Genomic DNA, 24,210 nt, shown 5'->3' with positions numbered 1-24,210 from the left:
TTACTTTTCGGCGACTTCGTCAATTTGCATATTTTTTCCTTTTTATGAGTTCTCATTGATTCGGCGAGTTGCATCGCTTCAGTGCGACCTTCGGCGATTCTCGAGTTCCGTGTGAGTACCTCTTGGCCGTGACTTCCGGGCGTATCGCTGTTGTCAGGACCAAAGTGCTCGTATCTTCATCCTTGTCGATTAACAGGTCAAATCGACTGGCACGCTTTGGATATCGATTCGGGTATTAGCCTTTTGTGTTTGCAGATCCACTTTTGCATCAACAAGGGCTAACAAGTTGAGTACATGAAACTGTTTTTCAGAGTTAACACTTAGAAAAATTTTGTCTCTGCAATCAGGGGTAAATTTCATGTTGTGATCCAATTTTGAGCATGTTATGCACATTTTCAAAGCTTGGCACCTTTACAACTTTTGTTCCTTATAAAATTATCTACAACTTTACCGAAAGGTGCGTTGTCATGCAAAGCTTCTAAGTAACACTTTTTAAAAGGTCAAACAAATTGGTTCTAGGGTTTCCAATTTGGTCAAACCTCACTTAGGGGCATAATTAGTCAATTTAGTTAACATGAACAGTGATCCACTATATACCCTAAGTGTAGTTAAGGTGTTTTAGGGGATAATTAACCACACCACACATTGATCACACCAAAATCAAGCATCACATGCATTGAAACAAGGAAAAACAAGTGAATTGCTACTTTTATTTCAAAGCCATGTTTCATATGTTTCATGATTTTGTTGCATAGTACTAACTAACCATGTTTCACTAAAGTATGTGACATGTTTCAAGAGTGAGTTGCACATGCTACACTTGAGTGTTGCACACTATCCATTTCATAAAACAAACACACATGGAATATAAACATATGTTGCAATGTTTCAAAAGCATGTTCCAAACAATCTAAGCTCATGAATGGATGAATGATGCTTATGTTTATGAAATGCAAGTTCAAATGTGGAAGCCAAACACCTGGGGTGTTATAGGTTCATTGTCCGTCCCCGTGGCGGATATTCTAGTAGAGAACCCCTGGTAAAGACGGATGTTCCTAGCTGACGCTAGAGTAGTAGACAATAGCATAGATGTGGTGTCTAGGCTAGAGGCTACCTTAGTTTGCCTCATACCCTTCGGTTGAGGGGTAGGCGATAGGTGGCGACAGCCCTATCCGTCCCTTGTAATCCCCCATGTTCGAGTATGGCATAGAGTTGGAGGCCAGCATCACCAAGTAGACCAGGTGCGATCCAATGCCTGAAGTAAACAAGTACAAGTAGAGTTTATCTATCCTCAGACCCTAAGCCTTAGGAATCCTTCTCTACCCTTATTAGCTATCCTTGTTTTGTCCTTGGATGAATTAGCTAGAAGAAATACCTTCATTCCCTATGGAAAATACGATAGCCTGAATACTTTCGGGTGAAAGCTACAACGGTATTTCCGTACACTTGCGGATTAACTTCTATAGACATTAAGAAATACCAACATGACACAACATTTCATATTGGTGGGAGTGCGATGGTTTTAAAGGACATTTTGGTGCCTTGGTAGGAGGCAAAAGCGTAGACAAAAGACCTAGGATGACCTCTTCACTCAGAGTGTGCAACACTTTGAACCCTGACTGCTCCATGGCTGCATCTAGCTCCAACTCCTCCTAGTGGTTGGCACCATCCCAGGGAGCCGTTGCGAGAAGAACATCGGCTTCTAGTGGAGGAGGCTACAATGGGAGGGGGCTACCCATCTCGTGCCATGTTGAGAACCACCCCTACACGTACCAGCCACCACTTTTGTGTTGTTGCGGCTTCAAGATGCCTCGGTGGATTTCGTGGAGTGATGGAAACCCAGGACGTCAGTACCATAGATGTTGCATGGCAAATAATGTGACTCGATTTCTTTCTTATTCATTCTATTTTCGTAATACAAATGCTAAAATCCCGTTGTACTTATGGTAATTTGTTTTTTCGTAGCCCAACTTAGATTGTGGGTTCTTTAAGTGACACTATCCCCCATATGGAAAATTTCTGAGGACTTTGATTTTGGATTTACGTAACAAGATTTGGGAGCTGAAGGCGGAGGCTAATGTTTCAACAAATGAAGAACATCTACAGAAGGAGGAAGAGATTATGCCATAGATTGATGAAATGGCCAGGGTTCCAACGAAGATCATGGAAGATTTCATACCTTTGAGAAAGAAATGTGCTTCCTATTCTTCTTTCACATATTTCGTACTTACCTTAGTTCTTAGCATGTTCATTGGCAAGTTGCTTAGTTCACCGTAGAAGATTCAAGTATCAATTTGTGATGTATCGAACTCAAATCTATCACTTTTGTTTAACTATTGTAAAACTAAATGCAAGGTGACTATCCAGGTGTTCAATTTATTGAAATGTAAATGCTAGTACATCAAAGTATCAATTGATGTGTTGGACTGAAATCTATCACTATTGTACAACTATTGATGAACTAAATGCAAGGTGATTAACCAGGTGTTCAATTTATTGAACTATAAATGATAGTAGATCCAAGTATCAATTGATGTGTTGGAGGCATCCTACTTCCTTGGACACTGGGCCTTGTTACAGGGGCAACTAATTTATTGAACTATATATACACTCTTACGGTCTTACCATACCTTCCTCCCATCCATTCCCCACTCGGCTCCCTTCCTCTACTTCACCTTGCTAGCGTCAAACGAAAGGCAGCCTCACGCGTGCTCACTGCTCCTTCACCTCCAACCTCGCCGACGCATAAATCTTTAGTGCGTCGTCCCTGCTTCTCTACTCCATCTGGATCTAAGGTAACTACAATGGATCTACTCCTTCAATGGATTCTATATTCCTTTGTATTGCTCTCTCGTGCTCTCTGCTCCTTCACCTCCAACCTAGCTACATTAATTTTGTTGGATCTGCAAATGAAAATGCATCTTCTCGTTCTAGAGTTTGTGGCCTTGTTTATCCATGGAGTGTAGCTTGTGAGCATCATTGTCCTCAGTATTGGTTCATCGAATTAGTGCTTTGTGAGCAAAGTCGATGAGCTAAGTGAAAGTGTACCAATGGAAGACATGGAGATTGACAATGATCCCATGGAGGTCGACAATGATCTGCAGGATATTATGGAAATTCACAATGATCCCACAGAGGTCGACTAGGATCTACATGGAGAATAATTAATTATGCAACCAATGATGTACATATGAAGGCCTTTTAAATTTTTGCATAGTGTCGGCCTGATTTGTATCTACATTTTAGCTTTCGGCATGCTTGTTAGCTTGGTAGTGTCCACCTACTTATTTGGTATGAATGTATGGAACTCAAGTTGGATTCCTTTCAATCTAAGAGTAATGGCATTGTGTTTTCCATATGTTTTCTAAGTGCATGTTTTGGCCTTCGTCTCAATGTAAATTTGTGTGCCTTATTATTCACCATCGAACTCAAGTTGTCTTCCTTTCAATCTGAGTACTGGAATTGTGCCTTTCTTAGTATTCTAAGTGTGGGATTATTTGCCTTAGTGTTCATCACCATATCATACAGAGGTCTCTAGGTGGTAATAGGACATAGCCGCCGGTGATGGTACTGTGCATTCACTGCCACTTAGTTGCAAAATTTCTAATCCCACGTTTGAACCCTCCCATGCAAAACTAATGAAAGTTCGATTCCCACGTGCCGTAAAAGTTACGCTGAGAGTAAGCAACCTACTCCAACATTCCCCCTAACCCCCATAACCCCCCACCCCACTGCCGCCCTCCCTCCCCCACACACGAATAGCTTTTCTTTTCCTCATTGTCATTGTTCATCATCGCCGCTCCTGCTCATCAGCACTACTCAGCCCTTGCTTTGTACAGGTGCACATCGCTGGATTCCCTGCATAGATCCATCGGCAATCAAGCTATTGTTGTCACCGGTATTGCCACTCATGCTCACCACCGCTAGATCCAAAGACAAGTGTAATAAGGCCTTACTTGCATCATCATTTCTTCTCCTCAAAACTCATCTCCTTACTAATGTTTATTGATGCAATTCCATGGTAGGGTGGCCTCATCTCTTTGGCTGGTGGTGTCCTTCTAGATGAAGGAGGCCCTAAACATGAGGAACATAGTGGATAGCCTCTCAGAGGATGTGCTTGCTGATATCTTCCGCTACCTCTCCATTCAATCCTTGTGCTGCTGCAAGCATGTCTGTCACTCCAGGAGGCGTGTCATCTCTGACTCCTATCAACGTAAGAAGCTTTAATAGACTGTCGTCGGCTTCTTCTATGGTAGCTGGTCGAAGGGCAATCGCCACTTCACCAGCGCCACCGGTGAACGGCCATCCTTGTCCTTCTTGCCCTTCCCATTAAAAAGTCCTAGTCTCAGATTGTTGTAGCGGCCTCGTCCTTTGCTAGTGTGCTAGGCCTGATGGATTACGTCGCTATGTTGTTTGTAATCCAGCGATCGACAAATGGCATGTACTACCGCATAGCATCCATTCTATTGGTCAGGCTTACTTAGGTTTTGACCCAATGTCCTCACACTTCCATGTGATTGAATTTGTTAAGGTGGAGGGTGTGGGCGTTGGTGTGGAGATCTACTCATCTAAAACTGCAGCATGGATCTTTAAGGAATCTAAATGGGGCGAGGGTAATATTGTTCTACATTCAAAATAGAGAAGTGTTTTTCTTAATAGTTTTATGCACATGGTTGAGTACTCTGCGATAGTTGCTGTGGATATAGAGGGAAAGACATGGAGGACAATTCATAAACTAGGTGGTGCTAAAATGTCAATCCATCAAGCTCAGGGTCACCTGTGTGTGTGTTGTGCTGATTTTTGCAATAGGTCCTGGCTTTTAATGTGGATACTTGAAAACTATGGTACTAATAACTAGATTTTGAAGCATGTTAGAGGAACTATTTGGATGCATGAATATTAAAGTTGGTTCTGAGCTTTGTGATGAGGAGTACAGAGTTATTATAGTTCACCTAGAATGGAATTTCATTTTCCTTGTTGGGATGGATAGAACATTGATTGCATATGACATGGACAGCAGAAAGGTTCATGTTATCCATGCCCGTGTCATCCGCTTTTGTAGATCAAGAGGTCGTTTCCATATGAAGATGCCTTACTATCTTCCTTATGTTCCCTTGTTCATGGAATCTTTAGCAGAGCAGTAAAGGTGCATTTCATGCATTTCATCATCACGATAGTCTTTGTTTAGGTAGGGAGTTGTTTTTATTCTATCTATGTATAGGCCAATTTTGGCTTGTTAACTAAAGGAATGGTATGTTCAATATTATTAATTCTACTTCTTTGTTCATGTTGTGGATCAGAGATGAATAAGAGGGGTTCCATGGTGCATTGGCTACCAATCCGAAAGATGCACTAAATATATTCATTTTGCCTTGCAAGTAGGAGTGCCACATAGAAGGAGCATAGCTACATTGTTTCGTTATGTAAGTCTATATAGATCAGTACCTTTAGTATGCTCTATGTACCGCTTATGTTAGAACATCAGTTGAGAAAGATGTTATGGCAGCATCCATTGTTATTGTAAAAAGTACTCTTGTTTGTGAACATTATTTATGGATGTAATGATTATATATCTGTATGCTTTGTGTTCATGAAGCTATTAAGGGCCTAGCTGAATTAGTAATTATTATGAAACCAGATGAAATTATGTCGCCATCACTATACATATGATGCAGCAGGGATCAAAAGTATATCATCATCAAATCCTTTAGTAACCCAACACCAACTAAAGGATCATCAAAGGTGGATCGTGGTGCAAGGCGACGGTGACCATGACCTTTGTACTGGCGGATCATACGGTGAAGCGACAATGGTGTTAACCTCTACACAGGCATCTTAACTGTCAACCAATAATGAACCCACACCACTGGCAGTCGGGTCAAAGTATAAGGCGATGGTGTTGGTGACCACTACATAGGCAGTTGATGTGCCCACACGATGGTTTTGATTGCCTCAACATAGTCAGATCATTTGCCAATGCAACGGTGTTAGTGTACATCCATAGCCGGGTCGTGCTCCAATGTGACTAAAGTAAGAACCTAATCATAGACGGATCATAAGCCAATCGGCGGTGTTAGTGTACATCGCAGTCAGTCCAAGATGTTGACAATGAAAGCTACAACCATCACTATTGATAGCTCACTGTTGAGGCCAAAATTGGACTGCGATGTGGGTTATGACATGACTGTGAAAAGTGCAAGTGTAGTAGTGTCCTACAGATGCACAAAAACCAAGAATGACCCCTGAATTCCACATGCGCCACATAGAAAACCCTAACCACCACCTCGAATCCTGCACCAATAACCTCACCTCAGGCCCAACACCATTGGTCAAAGATAGCCAAGGAGTCACTTGAGTCAAAGACCATCGGGCTCAAGGTTCACTTGTCTCCTAATACCACTGCTTCATCCCACCGAGTTGGTACAAAGCCCTGAGGGGTTACTATTGGGGGAATGCCCTCGTAGCACCACCCTGCTTCTCATTCGCCCAGGATAGGGCCCTCACCAGCACCTACCACCCTAGAACCCTCATTACAAGGCCTCGCTCTCATGCAAGGGTACATTTGTGGCCCCTATCTAAACGCCATCTATATGACCCTATTGTTGTGTCCATCAATGGCACAAATTCAACGCATTTGTTTCCTCGGATACCTTCACTGGCACTATACATGTCTCCCCCACTAACGTGCCTAGAAAAGGTATCATGACATCTTGTCTTGTAGGGTCAAGAGTTGGCTGTAGAGCTGACCAGCCAGGATGAACCTTTGAAGCCACCCCTAGACATCGTCGCATGGGCCCATCAAAGAGTGGTACCCCAAGCAGGGAACTCTAATGGCATCAAGTGGGTGGTTGAATATGATGTGTTAAATGACTAAGGTACCCCCAAGTGTGTGTAAAAATGTTCCCATTCAATTCAAGTGTAAGTGTAATTTCATCATGCCCTCCGATATGGACCATAAATACCTAGCGGGCATGAATGTACAGATGATGAATTAATGGCCATTTACTCCTAAATTTATCAAGGCTCTAGTGTGTTATCTTCACTTTCCTCCCTTCCTTCTTTGCTTGTAGTGCACCCTAGACCTCCACCCTACCACCTCCGTCCAACGAGGGTTTGAAGGCCGAGTGGAATTCCCACAGCCGCTATTTTCCATGGTGAATGCTTCATTGGTCCTGCCTATGTAGAATCTAGTCCCATGCTCACTGGCGATGCAGGAGCCCAATGGATCACGCCCATGAGTGCTCTAGCTCCATTTGCTTCTACGTATGACTACAACATAACCAAATAGGAGAGGAAGAGAGCAGAGAAACACACACTAACGGAGTCCTTGTGTCGGTGTTTCAAGTAAACACCAACGAGTAAATTTGTATTATTGCATGTCTAGCCCGGATGGTGTGCTAAAAAGACATAAGGTTTATATTGGTTTAGGCAGAATGTCTCTACATCCAGTTCGTGGCTGTTGCTCATGTTATTTGCACTGAATAGTTTATAGTAGGGGGTACAAAAGGGCAAGAGAGGGACAAGTCCCAAGTCTCTAACAGAAAGGTTGAAAGGACGCTAAGAGCTTGGTTGCTACTCAGCTATGTGTTATGTGATGCGTGGTGTGTTCTATTAATCGATCCCCTTAGTGGGGTACCCTGCCTTCCCTTTTATAGACCAAGGGGGAGCAGGGATTACAAATGGGAGAAAGAAGAAAAAACCAACGGCAAAGAAAGTCCTTTGAAGGTGCCGGGTCTTCCTTTTCCTCTGAGCCAACCGTGCTAACATGGTAGATGGCGCTAGGGATAGCTCCATGCTAGGTGTCTATCCATTGATGATAGCATGCTCTAACTTGATCAGCAAGTGGTCACGTCCCATCTCGCCCCAACAGGCGGTGCGAAAGACCGGGGTGTTGATCTGCAACCCCACGGGGAACGGATGGTGTAGTGACTGCATGTCCGTCACTGTAGAGGATGTGAGTCTCCTCTTGGACCATAGTGGTTGTCGTATGGTTCCATCAGGATCCATGCCCGAGGGCCAATGGCGGTGCCCACAACACTATAAAACAAATGTCGGCGCCTACAACACTGTTCAGGCTCTGACATGCCTAGAAGGGCCTTAAAGCGCTTATCTTGTCATATCCTGATGGTACATTCCTATAGGCATGTAGGGTATGGTCCTTAGTATTGTGTTTGACTTGAATGTCCTACCTTATCTACGCACATGGTTATGAAGGAGCGGCGTGTAGACATCGAGCTAGGTGGAGCCAACCCTTGGACGTCGGGCGAGGCAGACCTAGCCCCCGGATGTCGAACAAGGTAGAGCCTGCCCTAGAACATCGGGCAAGGTGGAGCAAGCCCCTGGACGTCAGGTGAGGCAGAGCTAGCCCCCGAATGTCAGGCGAGGTGGAGCCAGCCCTCGGACATCGGGCAAGGTGGAGCCAGCCCCAGATGTTGGGCGAGGTGGAGTCTACCCCTAGGGGGTTGGGCGAGGAGTCTGCCCTCAGACATCAGGCGAGGCAGAGCCAACCTTTTGGGTCAGATGTGATGGAGCTAACCTTCAGTCCTTTGGACAAGAGGTGTAGTCATGTTCTTGCCTATTTGGAAGCATCAACGTTTGAGGTTATTAGCTCCTCCTCTTTGGGTACCCTAGTATTCGGTCCCCGATAGTAGCCCCTGAGTCCCTGGGTGATTTTGATAGAATTGCCTGGGGGTTGATTTGACTTGCCAGAGGGTGCACACGAGCGCACCCAATGGGTGTAGCCTCGGGCCCCTAGGTGATTCGGATAGAATCCCCTGGGGGTGATTCATCTTGCCAAAGGGTGCGCACGAACGCACCCATCGAGTGTAGCCCCCGAGCTCCTGGGTGATTCAAATGGAATCACCTAGGGGTGATGCGGACCCTTCGTGGTATGGTTGTGAGATTTGATGGTTTGTTTATTAGATAGCCTAAATGGGACCCTGGTATCCTATTCACGGGGACCTGTCCAGGGTCAGCCTAGCTAAGACTCGATCGCGCACCGAGACTCCTGTGGAACTCGTGCATCTAAGTTTTGGCCACTTGTGGGCCCTTCCTTTGTTGTAAGGGTGCCTTGGGACGGCCGTCAAAACCATTGATGGGCCAGCCCTCAAACTCCTAGGCCCAAGCAGGCCGGAGAAAATGCTTTTTTACCTGTATCCCCTTTGCTAGCCAAGAGTCCTGGTCCGTCAGTGGAGGCAAAATGTCTGGCGTGTCTTTAGAGAGAAAGGATAGGGATTGCGGGCGCATATCCTGCGATCATGATGTGGTGATGGATCGTGGCAAGCATGGAGATCTAGGTGGGTGGTTGCCTTCCTCGCATCCATCGCCCCTATAAAACCAAGGGGTTCGCCCCCATGGTTTCATACTTTGCCTCCTTGCCTTCGCATCTGCAACCTCCACCACCAATCGCCCAATCTCACTGCATCTGTATCTTCACCACCGTCAAGTTTGCATCCTCCCACCCTAATCATTCAATGGAGCCATGGTGTAGATCTGATATCACCCTCCAGCACCTGGAGGGCCTTGTTCGCCATGACCTTCTTTGCGCATAGACTACCACCGAGGAGTGGCGGCTACCCGATAATGAGGACGCGTCATCGCCGCTCGAAGGCTATGTTGTGTCCTTCTCTCACTTCCACGAGCGGGGATTCGCCACCCCTACACACAAGTTCCTTTAGGGGTTGCTGCATTACTACAAGCTAGAGCTACAGCACCTTAATCCCAATGGAATCCAGCACATTGCGGTGTTCGTCGCCCTTTGTGAGGGGTTCCTAGGGATAGTCCCCACTTTGACCTGAGGCGGTACTTCTTCCCCATCACCCTCCTGAAGAAGTGGGAGAAGAAGCAGGAGTTGAACATGCCGATGGGGTGTGCCAGCATCCAGCTTCACAACAACCACGTCAATGAGTATCTGTCGATGGGTCTGTCGACCTCTAACAAGGGATGGCATTCGCATTGGTTCTACGTTAAGAATGATGCAGCCGCCCACTTGCCAGAGTTCACCAGGTGCCTCATCGAAGAGGTCCTAGAATCATGGAGGAGGTGGGGAGTCCTAGAGAAAGACAAGAAGAAAATCTAGGACCATCTTACCGCCGTCCAAATTCTAAAGGAGAGGGGCATGAAGGGGTTAGGGATCATTGGCGCCTATCACATGTGGAGGGTGGCGCCGCTGATGAGGCACGCACTTCCCCTACACATGATGGTGCCTAGGGCGTCACTTGATGTGACGTCACTCACCGAGGGAGCACTCTCCCCCTCCAAAGTAGCGCAACATATCAAGGAGGCGATGGAGCCTCCACGGGACGACTCTGATGCTATCCTTAACTTTGTATATCTAGTGCCAGGGCATCCCCCAATGCGGCCAGAACTGGGATACATTGTTTTCGTAAGTTTTCTTTCCTCGTGCCTTCTTTTTAATTGAACTCCCGACCTCTTGACGCTGATATTGAGGTAGGGGGGCCAGCCAAAGAAGCTTGTCCTTATGGATCTTCCGGCTCCACTACCGAAGGATCTAGCCATGATGGTGGCCAATCACGTTGCGACCGAGCAGCAACAAAAGGTGAAGGAGGACGAGAGATGGAAGAAGTAGTAGAAGCTGCATGAGTGGGAGTGTAGGGAGGACACAGACAGTGATGATGATGATGACAAGGAAGATGATGAGGTAGTTGCCAACACTGAGTGGGATGACCTAGCGAGCAAGGATACGCTGATAGGTATCCACTTGTCCATGCAGGGGCCTTTCCCATTCCACGTAGGGGAAAGTGCGTCCTAGGGGCCGGTGGAGATGGGCCAAACCATTGGCTTTCCCTAGGAGACAGCAGGAGTGGGTGGGTCTACCATCGCGCCCTAGGTGCCAACATAGGGGGGTGTCCCCGCTGCCACACCTCAAGAACCATCAAGGGAGGACAGATCTGCCACTGCACCCGAGGTGCCAGCAGAGGGGTTCAGCCTTGCTACCGAGCCTCAAGAACTAGTGGGAGCGGGCGGACCCATCGCCATGTCCCAAGAGCTGACGGGGGTGGGTGGATCCACCGCCATGCCCAAGGTGCCAAGAGAGGGGAGTGGCTCTGCCGCCGTGCCCCCAAATGTGAGGGAGGCGAGCCCCTTAGCCTGAGAGCAAGGGGTGGGCACAAAACGGTCTGGCCCTGATGACGTGGAACAGTGACCTGGGGGTTCATCACCCAAATGTCTCCACCACCCAATAGCGCCAACATAAATTGTCGACTCCTCTATTTTCTCTACTTTTCTCTATTTTCATTATGACTTATGCCTTTTGTTTCTTGCAGCATCCTTAGATGGGCCACTCTTTAGAGCTGGCACCCAAGAAGAGTGTCGCCATTCAGGCGAGACAGCGGCCATCGCTCAATGTCGCTCCCATTTTGGGCAGGAGCTAAGATGGTGTCATAGCCTCATTGGCCGGTAAGGCACCGCCCGTGGTGGTGCCTGTGCCTTTGGCGGTCGCCGAGCAACCAGCGACGGAAGCGATTCCACTGTCGATGTCAAAGCGAGCGAAGCTGCTGATGGCACTCGTTGTGTCGACGCAGCCGAATGAGGTCCCACCGACAGAGGTAGAGGCGATGGTGGTTATGATGGATGGGTCACAGCTAGAAGCTACGGTGGTGGCGCCCGAGGCAGCGGCATGACCCGTGCTTCCAACGGCCCAAGAGACGATGCTTGTCATGGGTAGGATGGAGGGGGGCATGGCTGAAGGATCCCCAGACACCACGGTGGTTGCCGAGGGGACCGGTGGGGAATTTTCCCTAGCCCTGACATCAGGGGGCAGCCATCCGCCCGTGCAGGATGAGCCCCTGCTCCAGTGGGTGAGTCCATAGAACCCGTTGTCAGAACTCTTCACCCTTGACGATGTCGCCGAGGGCATGGAGTGGGAGAGTCTCAATGAGGGGATCATGACGGTGCTAGCAGCTCTGAACCAAGCTAGGGGTGCCCTGCACGACATCATTGTTCCCACCGGCTGGGTATTTATTTAATTTTGCCTCTTGCCCTCTTCTTTCTTCATCTATTTTTGTGTTCTAACCACCATCTTTTTTTAGTTTCTTATTGCTCGTAGCCAGGAGAAATCCAGGTTCCTTCATGAACATAAGGAGGACTAGGACCGCCTTATTGATGAGGCACAGCTGCATAGGGATGTGACTACCCAGCTCCAATAGAGGGTGGCCGAGTTGACTCCCATCACCACGAAGGCGGACAATCTTCGATGGCAGAAGGCCGAGGCTTGCCGGGACACGAAGGATGCCGAGAAGTCTTTTGAGGAACTATCGGAAAGGGCATGGCGGGATGAAGAGGAGGCTGCCAGAGTCCATAAGGAGTAGGACGAGCTGCTCTAGAAGGATGCCGAGGCCCGCCAGTGGATCGTTGACCTCCTGGCCAAGGCCGAGAAGGAGCGGGAGCTCAAGCTGGGCGCCGAGGAGAGGTTCACGGCCCATCAGCAAAGGGCAAATCAGGACGTCGAGGTGGTCGCCCGGCTGCGTAGGGACCGTGATGAGCTGCATTAGACCTCGGAGAGGCTATGCTTGGAGCATGGTGTGGCCCACGGGGAGTGTGACTAGGCTGTTAGAGAGCGTGATGAGGTGCAGCAGAGGATCAGCTCCCTCTACGCCAAGCTTGGAACCGCAAAAGCCCAAAAGCTAGAGGCCAAGGGCGCCGCTGTCGGACTAGCCACGGATCTTGCCGAGGCGAGGAGTCTTCTCAGGCCAAGAGCGACAAGCTTGATGTCCTAAAGGTTGCCCTTGGCATAGTCTGCGATGACATGCAAGTGGTGCAGGCGAAGGGGACCAGCTCGCTCACAGTCTGTGTTGTCGATATCATGGTGTAGGTGCACCAGCTCGAGGGGGACGCTTTTCACACTAGGATCACCCAATCCTTTGATGTTGCCTGCTCTCATTACATGGAGAGCATTGACTTGGAAACAATGAGCCTTGGCTTCACGCCTGGCTACGAAGCCTCCAAGCTGGATGAGATTGAGACGACGGTGACTCCTATTGCACGGAACCTAGTGGATAGAATCAAAGACATAGTTCTCCCCCAAAGGGGATAGTTAGTCAAATGGGTCTGATTGGCATTATCTGTAATCTATGGACAAGTGCTGACCCTTCTGTATCTTAAAAATAGATTCATAATTTCATTTCGTTAAACAAATTCATAATTTCATTTTGTTTGATTGAACTTGCTTTCTTCCCCTTTTGTATTTCAAAAAGGGGCTCATGCAATCCGACCCTTTCGTACATTAACACCATAGGGCCCGAGGTGTGTAAGAGGGAACTTTGATTATGCTAATGAGCAAAGTTACAATAGCCGTCGAGGCGTGAGTTTTTTGCCGTCTAACCAGGCATGCTCGATTATTCATTCACACAAACCTTGCCACTAACCTTAATGTGAGGAAAAGGTCCGACGTAGTGACTGTTTTGAAAAAAAAGGTGTTTTATACCTTTATTAGCCCTCGAGTGAGATCTGACCCCTTGCGGTTGCTGGGGTCGAATGTCACTGAAGACCAAAGAGAGGATAGCGAAACTACTCTTGTATTTGCACGTACCCCTTCCTTAGGATTTTAGCTATCATTCTACGACCGTGCGTTTGGTCTCTTTGTAAGTCCAACTTTCCTCGAGCCCCGCACGTAGCAGAGGTTTGGTCAAGGGTCAGCTTGTTTTTGTGATTGTCGCCCCATTTGTGGTTTCCACAATCGGAGGGGTTGAGTTAGCGTCACTTGCCTCGATGGCTCAAGTGACGCACGGAATGTACCCACAGAGGGTTTCACTGGCCTTTTGTCAGTAGTTCTTGAGGTCCCATTGGTTCCCAGGGCACTTGTATGTGCCCTGTAAATTCTCCACAAAGATCTCCTTTAGATCCGCCCAACTCTGGATTCCGTTGGACGACAGGTGTTCCAACCATGCTCGTGTTGAATCGGCTAAGAATAGTGGAAGTTTGCGGATAATGAAGTCGTCATTATCCGCACCACCGGCTTGGCAGGCAAGCCGGTAGTCTTTGAGCCATAGTCCGAGGTTTGTTTCCCTAGAGTACTTCAAGATATTGGTTGGTGGTCAGTACCTTGGTGGGAAGGCAGCATTGAGGATGTGTTGGCTAAAGGCCTGAGGTCTCGGCAGGCTGGGGCTCAGGCTTCGGTCCTCGCCACTGTTGTAGCATCCACCACAGTGAGGGTGATAGCCATGTCTGGCTCCCTCTCTTGGGTCGTCATAAACGCGTCTACGGGCATCGAGGGTGTTGCGTGCATCACGGTCACGGCCGAGACGCTGATGCACCGGGACTGTGGTGCGCTACACGCTTCCTTGTGGCTCCTGGTGGACCGACGTGTCCCTACTGAGGTGCTCCGAGGGCATATGCTGGCTGGTGTCGATCCCGCATCGCTGAGACAACGAGCTTTTGGCTTGCTGTGCCACCGCATGCTCGAGCAGCTTGCGAATCTCGTAGTGGGCCCGACGATCCTCAGGCGTCGTGCCCTTTAGAAGGCCATGGAGCAGGGCCGCTGCAGTGATGATGTTCTGGCTTGTTCGGGCAAAGTGAGGGAGGGTGATGAGGACACGCCTACGATGCCCAATAATAATCCCAATCTTTCATGGTGCTTAAATACAAAGACTTAATATAATCTTAATTTTGTTCTCTGAATTATTTCTTGGATGACAAGCTAAATTTATATCCAATAAATTATGCACTAGCTTGACTGAACTGTCCGCAATTTAAAACCAAATTTATCACCGAAAGGAAAATGATATGAGGTGATAATGTCCCAGAGTAGCAATGTGGGTATAACACGTATATTTCCAAAGATCAAGTAGCCTCTAGCAGCAGCAGGTAATATTCCGAGACAAAAATTCCACTAACAGTGGCAGACAGCAGGTCATAGAGTAGACAAATTAATCTCACGGAAACAATAGATGCAAACAAGCCAAACTCGATAGATGTATGTATTGACACCACCAAATAACTATCTCGATTAATGGATCTCAAGTAGTATCAGCCATAGATAAAAGGGATCAGCTTATAGCAGTATATGTAAACTAAACCCTAGGATAATCCTTCCACCCGTGGCCACGACGAACTATGATCAGAAGATGGGGAATTGAATCAATTCCAGCACGAGTCCAAGGATCAATCCTTGGGCACACACCAACACAAACCTCATAGGGTTTCGAAATGGTAAACCTCTAGGGTTTCACAAGCGGCGGCTCAACGGGGAATAACTCCACGAATAAAATCCAATCTCACCTTTCTTACATGCCGACCCTGGCCTTTTATTAATGTGCATGCAGGCACTCTGGACTCCACAAGGCCAGAACCAGGTTCAGCTCAAACAAGTGCACGCAGGCACCATGACCATCTAATTGACTCCAACTATGACTCATACACATGACTCCGACACATAGGTGACCTGAACCAAAATCATAAAAGGAAGCAAACTTGACATGCTAGCTACGACTTCGTCTCAAAGGAAATATACTAAAATAATGCGGCTACATTGCTAATCACCATATTTAGCCTTCCTAATCAAACAAAGCCACTAGCAACTCACGTCAATAAAATTGGAGCCTTCATCAACTTGCTTCATATATCCGGTGGCTTCTTAAATTGGCATAATTTCTTTTCTTTGGATAAATTAGCTCCATGAAATATAATCAAGTTTGGCATAGTAGCAGTAAAATCTATATTTCTAGCCTTCATCACATTTTGCTTCGCATCAAAAGAAAATGAACAAAACTAAATAACTTGACGAGCCATGGTCTCATCATCCTCTCTCCCTTGAAACAAAGCCGTCCTCGGCTTTGATATATTCTTATGTGTATCTTGTGCATCAAATACATTTTGAGAAGCCATGTGTTCATCATTGTTCCCTTCTTGAAACAAAGCCGCCCTCGGCTTTGGTGTATCCTCAAGTGATATCTCCATCTTGCAGTTAATTTCAGAAAAATCAGGAGTCATAACTGAAACATCTTGACTGTCATTACGAGTCATAACTGAAACATCTTGACCACCATTACTAGTAGTTACTAAAGCAACAGTAGTCGCATCATTAGGACCATCAAATAAAACAGTTCGTGGCCTTGAGATTTCATTGAATGATTCATTATTAGTTGAAGCAACAACCACATCATGCTCCCCAAACTACATAGAAGATGTATTTAGAGCTGCTTTTGCAATTTCAGACCCGTTACAAGTTGCTTCAGAAACTATATCATTTTCTCCCTCTAGAGCTAAAGCCACCATCAGCTTTATTATAATTTCAGAAAATTTATTTGCAGTTCCCTTCGCTGAAGTGTTCAAAGTATTCTCTCCCTCTTGAAGCAAAGCCGTCCTCGGCTTTGGGGTAATTTCAGCAACCTTTTTCTTCATTTTCAAAGTAGCAAATACCTCAGCCTTAATAGCACTCTCAGGAATTGGTTTGAACACATGATTAACTCCCTTGTGCACAAACGAATAATTATTAGAATGACAACCATGAGTAGCATCAAGATCAAATTGCCATGGTCAATCCAACAATAAGTGACATGTAGTCAATGGTGCAACATCACAATCCATAGTATCAATATATGTTCCAACTAAAAATTTAACTCTAGCCTTATGAGTAATTTTCAGTGTACAACTTTGATTCATCCATTGCATATAATGCGGCGTTGGAAGCCTCCACATAGATAAAGACAAAGCATGAACAACATCTGAGCTAATGACATTAGTGAAACTACCACTGTCAATAATTAGGTTGCATACCTTATCCTTAACTGTGCATTCCGACTTAAATATGCTGGAGCGTTGCCCCTTCACAGTAGCAACAGTACCATCACTATGTATATTACTTGCCATCATAGATAATCCATCATCTGTATCATTAATTTTATGCTCAGACTGAGTATCACAAGAAGAAGCACTAGGAGACAGCCCCAATGTAGAAGAAAGATCAGCACTCCCATGCATAACTGTCGGTTCGGGCACTGCAGCCTTCTGCAACAACTGAGAATCTGCTTTCTTCAGTTGCTTAGAACTATCAATTGACTTGGTGGTTAGAAATTTGAAACCATACACTTCAGCTACCATTTTCCTTGACCAAAATGGAGAAAGAAATAGGCGTTGTAGCACAACCTTTATATCGCTCCATGTCCAACAAAGAAATTCTTTGTCATAGTCAATCCACCAATAAAAAACATCGTTAGCTAAAGTCTTTTCTGCATAATATATATTTGACTATTGGAGTGGACGACCCCGGAAGAAATCCTCCTGACTTTCTTCCCAATCAAAATACTCTAGGTGACTAGATGCTAGAGATAGCTTAGGCAAAGATTTAACTTCCTTGACCAATTTCAAATCAGACATTGAAAAAGAAAATCCAAATGCACCGTGAGCAACCCAAAAGCTGATACCAACTGATGAGGACACGCCTACGATGCCCAATAATAAGCCCATTCTTTCACAGTGCTTAAATACCAAGACTTAATATAATCTTAATTTTGTTCTCTGAATTATTTCTTGGATGACAAGCTGAATTTATATCCAATAAATTATGCACTAGCTTGACTAAACTGTCTGCAGTTTAAAAACAAATTTATCACCGAAAGGAAAATGATATGAGGCGACAATGTCCTAGAGTAGCAATGCGGGTATAACACGTATATTTCCAAAGATCAAGTAGCCTCTAGCAGCAGCAGGTAATATTCTGAGACAAAAATTCCACTAATAGTGGCAGACAGCAGGTCACAGAATTGACAAATTAATCTCACGGAAACAATAGATGCAAACAAGCCAAACTCGATAGATGTATGTATCGACACCACCAAATAACTATCTTGATTAATGGATCTCAAGTAGTATCAGCCATAGATAAAAGGGATCAGCTTATAGCAGTATATGCAAACCAAACCCTAGATAATCCTTCCACCCACGGCCACGATGAACCATGATCAGAAGATGGGGAATTGAATCAATTCTAGCACGAGTCCAAGGATCAATCCTCGGGCACACACCAACACAAATCCTCGCAGGGATCCGGAACGATAAACCTATAGGGTTTCACGAGCGGCGGCTCGACGGGGAATAACTCCACGAATAAAATCCAATCTCACCTTTCTTACATGCCGACCTTGGCCTTTTATTAATGTGCACGCAGGCACTCTAGACTCCACGAGGCCAGAACCAGGTTCGGCTCAAACAAGTGCACGCAGGCACCATGACCATCTAATTAACTCCAACTATGACTCGTACACATGACTTCGACACACAGGTGACCTGAACCAAAATTATAAAAGGAAGCAAACTTGACATGCTAGCTATGACTTCATCTAAAAGGAAATATACTGAAATAATGCGGCTACATTGCTAATCACCTTATTTAGCCTTCCTAATCAAACAAAGCCACTAGCAACTCACGTCAATAAAATTGGAGCCAATCATCAACTTGCTTCATATATTTGGTGGCTTCTTAAATTGGCATAATTCCTTTTCTTTGGATAAATTAGATCCACGAAATATAATCGAGTTTGGCATAGTAGCAGTAAAATCCATATTTCCAGCCTTCATCACATTTTGCTTCGCATCAAAAGAAAATGAACCAAACTGAATAACTTGACGAGCCATGGTCTCATCAGAGGGCTTCATCATCGGTGATGATCCTCTGGTTTACGTCGCGGGCCATGGCGCGCGCGCCCACCGTCTTCGTGGCGTTCGATCTCCCGATCGAGCTCTGCGCATTCCTGCTCAAGCTGGAGTCACGCTTCCTCGATCTCCCGGTGTTGGGCTTTTAGCTGCTACACCCTCATGCGAGGTAGGGCCGCTGTCTCCCCCTCGGCCTCGTCGCCGAGGTTGTGCACCAAGGTAGCCTCCTCCTCGGAGACGCTTTTGATGTGTCCCTTGGACGTGTCCCTTGGGTGTACCCGTCATGAAGCATTCCCGAGAGGGGTGATGGCTCCCCCTGCTGGAGTCAGAGCCAGAGGGCAACCCCGGCTCCTCTGCGAGGAGATCATGGAGAGATTTTACAATGTGTTCGATCACCCCCACAAACTCATTGTCCACGGGGGACGGGGTCATGCGCTGGGCCACAAGGTGGCCAACGGTCGTCACGGCGTTGCGGAGACTGAACAAAAGCACTGTCGGAGCGCTCCATGTGGGGTGTTCTAGAGAGAGGGTGAGGCGGCATGGGTCCTCCCTAGACGGCTAGGGTCCTAGGAAGACGTCGAGCTGGCACTCAAACCTCCCGTAGTTGAGGCTGATGGAGGGGAGACGTTGGATGGTGGCGTGAGCCAATGCCAACTCTTCTCCCACCGTGACGATGATGTCCAGGTCACCAAAATGCATGTGTGTGCCCGGGACCTAGCTGATTCCATGGCTAGCCATCCATGGCCTGATGTTAATGTTGGAACGCACAAAGGTCCCCTACCTAGCGCGCCAACTGTCGGTGTTTCGAGTAAACACCAATGAGTAAATTTGTATTATTGTGCATCTGGCCCAGATGGTGTGCTAAAAAGACACAAGGTTTATAGTGGTTCGGGCGAAATGTCCCTACGTCTAGTTCATGGTTGCTGCTCGTGTTATTTGCACTGAAAAGTTCATAGTAGGGGGTACAAATGGGTGAGAGGGACAGGTCCTAAGTCTCTGATGGAAAGGTTGAAAGGACGCTAAGAGCTCGATTGCTGCTCAACTGTATGTTATATGATGCGTGGTGTGTTCTATTGATCGATCCCCTTAGTGGGGTGCCCTGCCTTCCCTTTTATAGACTAAGGGGAAGCAGGGATTACAGATGGGAGAAAGAAAAAAACTAGAGGCAAACAAGGTCCTTTGAAGGTGTCAGGTCTTCCTTTTCCTCTGAGCCAGCCATGCTGATACGGCAGACGGCGCTAGGGATAGCTCCATGTTGGGCGTCTATCCGTTGATGATGCCATGCTCTAACTTGATCAACAGGTGGTCATGTCCCATCTCACCCCGATGGGCGGCGCGACGGACCGAGGTGTCGATCCACAACCCCACGGGGAACGGACGACGCAGTGACTGCACGTCCATCACTGTAGAGGATGTGAGTCTCCTCTTGGACCATAGTGGTTGTCGTATGGTTCCATCAGGATCTACGCCTGAGGGCCAATGGCGACGCCCACAACACTGTAAAACAAATGTCGGCGCCTACAACACTGTTTGGGCTCTGACATGCCTAGAAGGGCCTTAAAGCGCTCATCTTGTCATATCCTAATGGTACTTTCCTACAGGCATGCAGGGTATGGTCCTCGGTATTGCGGTTGACTTGAATGCCCTGCCTTATCTACGCGCGTGGTTATGAAGGAGCGGCGCGTAGACGTCGGGCGAGGCAAAGCCAGCCCCTGGACGTCGAATGAGGCGGAGCCTACCCCTGAACGTCAGGTGAGGCGGAGCAAGCCCCGGACGTGGGGCGAGGTGGAGCTAGCCCCCGGACATCGGGCGAGGCGAAGCCAGACCCCGGACGTCGGGCGAGGCGGAGCTAGCCCCCGAACGTCGGGCGAGGCGGAGTCTGCCCCCAGGGGGTCGGGTGAGGCAGAGTCTGCCCTCAGACATCGGGTGAGGCGGAACCAACCTTTGGGGGTTGGACATGATGGAGCTAACCTTCGGTCGTTTGGATAAGAGGTGTAGTCGTGTTCTTGCCTATTCAGAAGCATCAACGTTTGATGGTTATTAGCTCCTCCTCTTTTGGTACCCCAGTATTTGGTCCCCGACACCTTGGCACATAGGTATGCTGATGAAAGTCATCGGTAGAGTTGTTGACCTTGCAAAGATGACTTTTGTAGTGCTCCTCATCGAGATTCATAGACATCAGGGTGCGAAGAAGTCAGGTGAGCCTACCAACACAAAATTGCACCATGTTGATGAACAACCGTACCACACCGCCCCTGCATAGATCTAGCAAATAAACACATGGATCACTGCCTAGAGTGAGCCCAACCATTTCCATTATCTTCCAAGTCCCATGAGCACCATTGACCAAATCAACTACCATGGATGACATTGAGAAAGGCGCCAAGGTGGGAGCACTATGAAGTAGGCAGGGGTCCTTTGTGTCATTATTAGCGATAGGGGTCGCACGACATCATCGCTTGAAGGGCAAGGGCCACGCACAACTGTTGATTAGAGGGGGCAGATCTACTAGCCACCAAAGTCACGCCACAGACCATTGACATGTGAGATATGCGAAGTGAAAGGTATGATTGGTGAGAAGGAAAGACCTGAGGGAGGGTGAAGCACCGAACAGAGATCGAGGAGAGGAAGGCACCAGTGGGAATGAGAGACTGTGGGAGGGATAGAGGGAAACATGTGTCGCTCGGTGAGAAGGAGAGACCAAGGGAGGGAGGGGGTGCTCAATGGGGAGGAGTGGTTGGCGGCTCAGATTGAGATTGGGAGGTGTTAGTTTCTAGGGTTGGAGAGAGGTTAAATGGACTTGGGCCTCAATTTCTAGATGAGTGTCTTTTAAGGGGTACACCTCTAAAAATGGTCCTCGTTTTTAGTGGCGAACATCATAAGAGGTTCACCTCTGTTAATTGATTTTTGAAGATGATAGCTTATTCGTCTATCACTGTAAATGGGTCAACCGCCTCTAAAAATCGTGAAGCATTTTAGGAGATCAGAACATATTTTGCTTGCCTCTGAAAATAAAGGGTTGTCTCTTGAAATGTTGTTGTAGTAGTGTCAGGATAAATACATTGTTAGTTGTTATTCTAGTAGGAACAAAATGTGGACTATTGTGAAGAATAGCATAGATATTTATTAACCTCTGGTTTCACAAACATATGATTCAAGGAATAAAACCATAATATTGTTGGGAAATTATTATTATTATTATATATTATTATTATTATTATTATTATATATATTATATTATTATTATTATTATTATTATATATTATTATAATTCTACCAACCTTCTCTTCAAACCCTAGCCGCCGCAATCCCCTTTCCACCCACCCCCGGCCTACCCACGCCGCCACCTCCCAGAGGCTATAAGACAACCAATGCTAGCGTCCTACCATAAACATTCTGCTTTCCCATTCATCGACGATACACCTAACTCTCGGCGCATCGCCATAAAGAAATCCTCTATATGATTATAAGCTCTGAGATGGAAACTATCACAGGAGTTCCGATCTTGATGTACCTCGTACCCGTTGCTCCACCGCCGCCGCTGTGTAGGTAGATCTCCATCACCGACGAGTTGTGGCCTGCTATTTAGAAATTTCTAATGGCTCAAGAGAAGGGGAAAAATATTGTTACAGGTATTCTCTATCTATGGAAATTTTACATTATTAGTTTGGGTTGAGATTTTTCAGATTTGTGAAATATTGGGGTCAACCCCTTTCTCGGGAAACCCTAATCGACTAACACCGGCCCTTCTTCTTTCGGCCCAGCGCCACCGATGAATCCCCCGCCCAGGTTGTTTCCAATTCCATTCGGGGAGCTCCACGGCTGTGACGGCGACGGCTGCGCCTCCGATCCGGATACCTGGCCTCTGCACCACGTGCTACGCCGTGGCGTGCACTGCCGCCTCTGCAGCTCCTGTATCCTCCTCTCCCACCGCTCGTTGTACTGCTGCCGCTGCATCTTCCTCGTCACCTCGCCGTCGTGCAACTACGACGATGGCGACACGCTCATGGCCCCTCCAGCCCCAACTGTCACCTGTCAGGTTTGCCGCGAAGGCCGTCGCGCACCTCCCGTGCCTCTACTACCCCTGAGCCCCCCGCCGACGGCGTCTTCGTCTGCCCTCCCTGCACCGCAGGCCCAGAACGGAAGGCCCTTCACCTACGCGCCGCCCTGCAGGCAGCCACTCGACGAGCGCGGCGCGAGGGTCCTCGTCCTGGGGTCGCGCATAGCGCTGGCGCTGCTGCAGCGGCACGCGACCGCGGCGCGCGCAGCCGCGGAGCGGCTGGCCCGGGAGGCGCAGGAGGCTCGGAAGAGGGCGAATGACGCTCTTAAAGTGGCCTACAACCTCGGTAAGAAGGAAGATCCTTCCTGGGTCGTGCCGCAGTCCCTCGAGAATGACCTAGCAGCGTCTGAAGAAGAAGGCAATGAGGGTGAGGCGAACGTGGGGAAGGTGCTGCTAGTGCGGCGCAACGCGATGCCATCGCTGGCCACGCTAACCATCGGCACGGGGGGCAGTGTTGTGCCGATGGCTCTCGCCGAGGCCCAGCAAACGCCCCCGTCGTCTCAATCAAAGCCGCTTTTCGACCTCAATGAGAATGCGGTTGAGAATGACCTCAATGACAACGCTGCCGAGAATGAGGCAGAGGCTGTCCAGGCTGAGCCCACCCCACATCGGGCGCTTAACTCCTTCAACGTGAAGGAGGTGGCGCTTAACTCCTTCGACATGAAGGAGGTGACGATGGCTGCTGCAGAAGCAGCCAGGGCCAGCCCGCCGACACCGCAGACGCTGCAGCTGTTCCCAAGCGCCAAGGCAAGTTCCAGTACCAAGATGCCGCGTACCAAGAAGCCGAGTACCAAGAGGCCGCGGACGCTGCAACTCTTCAACGATGATCGAGCTTGATGCTGCCAAACTGATGAAGTGATGCTGTTGTGAGGTGTTTTGTTCTATACTTTATCTGAACTTCCCAAACTTCTTGGCCAGTGATTTCAGGTGGGGGTATTTATGCTACTTGCGTGCCCCAGAATTGAATTTCAGACCAGTTCTTGTTGAATAGTTAGTTTTATCGTCTCTTACATTACAGCTTGGTTTGCACTTTGTGCATACCAATGTATGATGCTATTTGCAGTTACATGTATGATGTTTGATGTATCGTCTCTTAATAGCTTGGTCTGCACTTTGTGCATGACTTTGTATGACGCTATTTGCAGTGAACAATGTAATGGATTCAGGGTGTTTGAAACTTGATTCAGTATGTTATTTGCTACTTTATAAATTCCAAATCCTCCATGAGGTCATCTCAATATCCATACGGTTGCTGTGTGCTTTTACTTAGCCTTTGTTTGGATGCTCATGTATCTACCTTAATCCATGTGTGTTGGAGTGGTTGGTGTGGAATTTAAACTGGATTGAGGTGAATACATAGGCATCCAAACAATGTAATGGATTCAGGGTGTATGATGTCGAGGTCTGCTATCTGTTTAGTGTTTATACTGTCAGTTTGAAATGTCTACAAACTGAAGTGCATTATCTGTATGAACTTTGCTCCCCAGCTTACGGTCTCCAGGACAATTCTTCTGATTTGGATGTAACCTTCAAACGAACAA

General features: G+C 47.4%; 1 protein-coding gene and 1 pseudogene across 1 annotated transcript; one reads left to right on the top strand and one right to left on the bottom strand.

Annotated features, from left to right (window-relative positions):
- Positions 1–14,782: 14,782 nt before the first annotated feature.
- Positions 14,783–21,154, bottom strand: LOC136532490 (uncharacterized). Its single transcript, XM_066525082.1, has 2 exons — positions 16,735–21,154; positions 14,783–16,428 (listed from the first exon to the last, which is right to left on the bottom strand). Exons 1-2 carry the CDS (start codon positions 17,056–17,058, stop codon positions 16,132–16,134), a joined length of 621 nt encoding a protein of 206 aa, XP_066381179.1. The 5' UTR covers positions 17,059–21,154; the 3' UTR covers positions 14,783–16,131.
- A 787-nt stretch (positions 21,155–21,941) lies between these two features.
- Positions 21,942–24,127, top strand: LOC136532488 (uncharacterized; annotated as a pseudogene).
- The last annotated feature ends 83 nt before the right edge of the window (positions 24,128–24,210 follow it).

Source organism: Miscanthus floridulus, unplaced genomic scaffold (assembly GCF_019320115.1).
Source record: "Miscanthus floridulus cultivar M001 unplaced genomic scaffold, ASM1932011v1 fs_636_3_4, whole genome shotgun sequence".
Classification (NCBI taxonomy): domain Eukaryota; kingdom Viridiplantae; phylum Streptophyta; class Magnoliopsida; order Poales; family Poaceae; genus Miscanthus; species Miscanthus floridulus.
The sequence above is the reverse complement of the archived record's forward strand: the minus strand, read 5'-3'. Positions and strand labels throughout refer to the sequence as shown.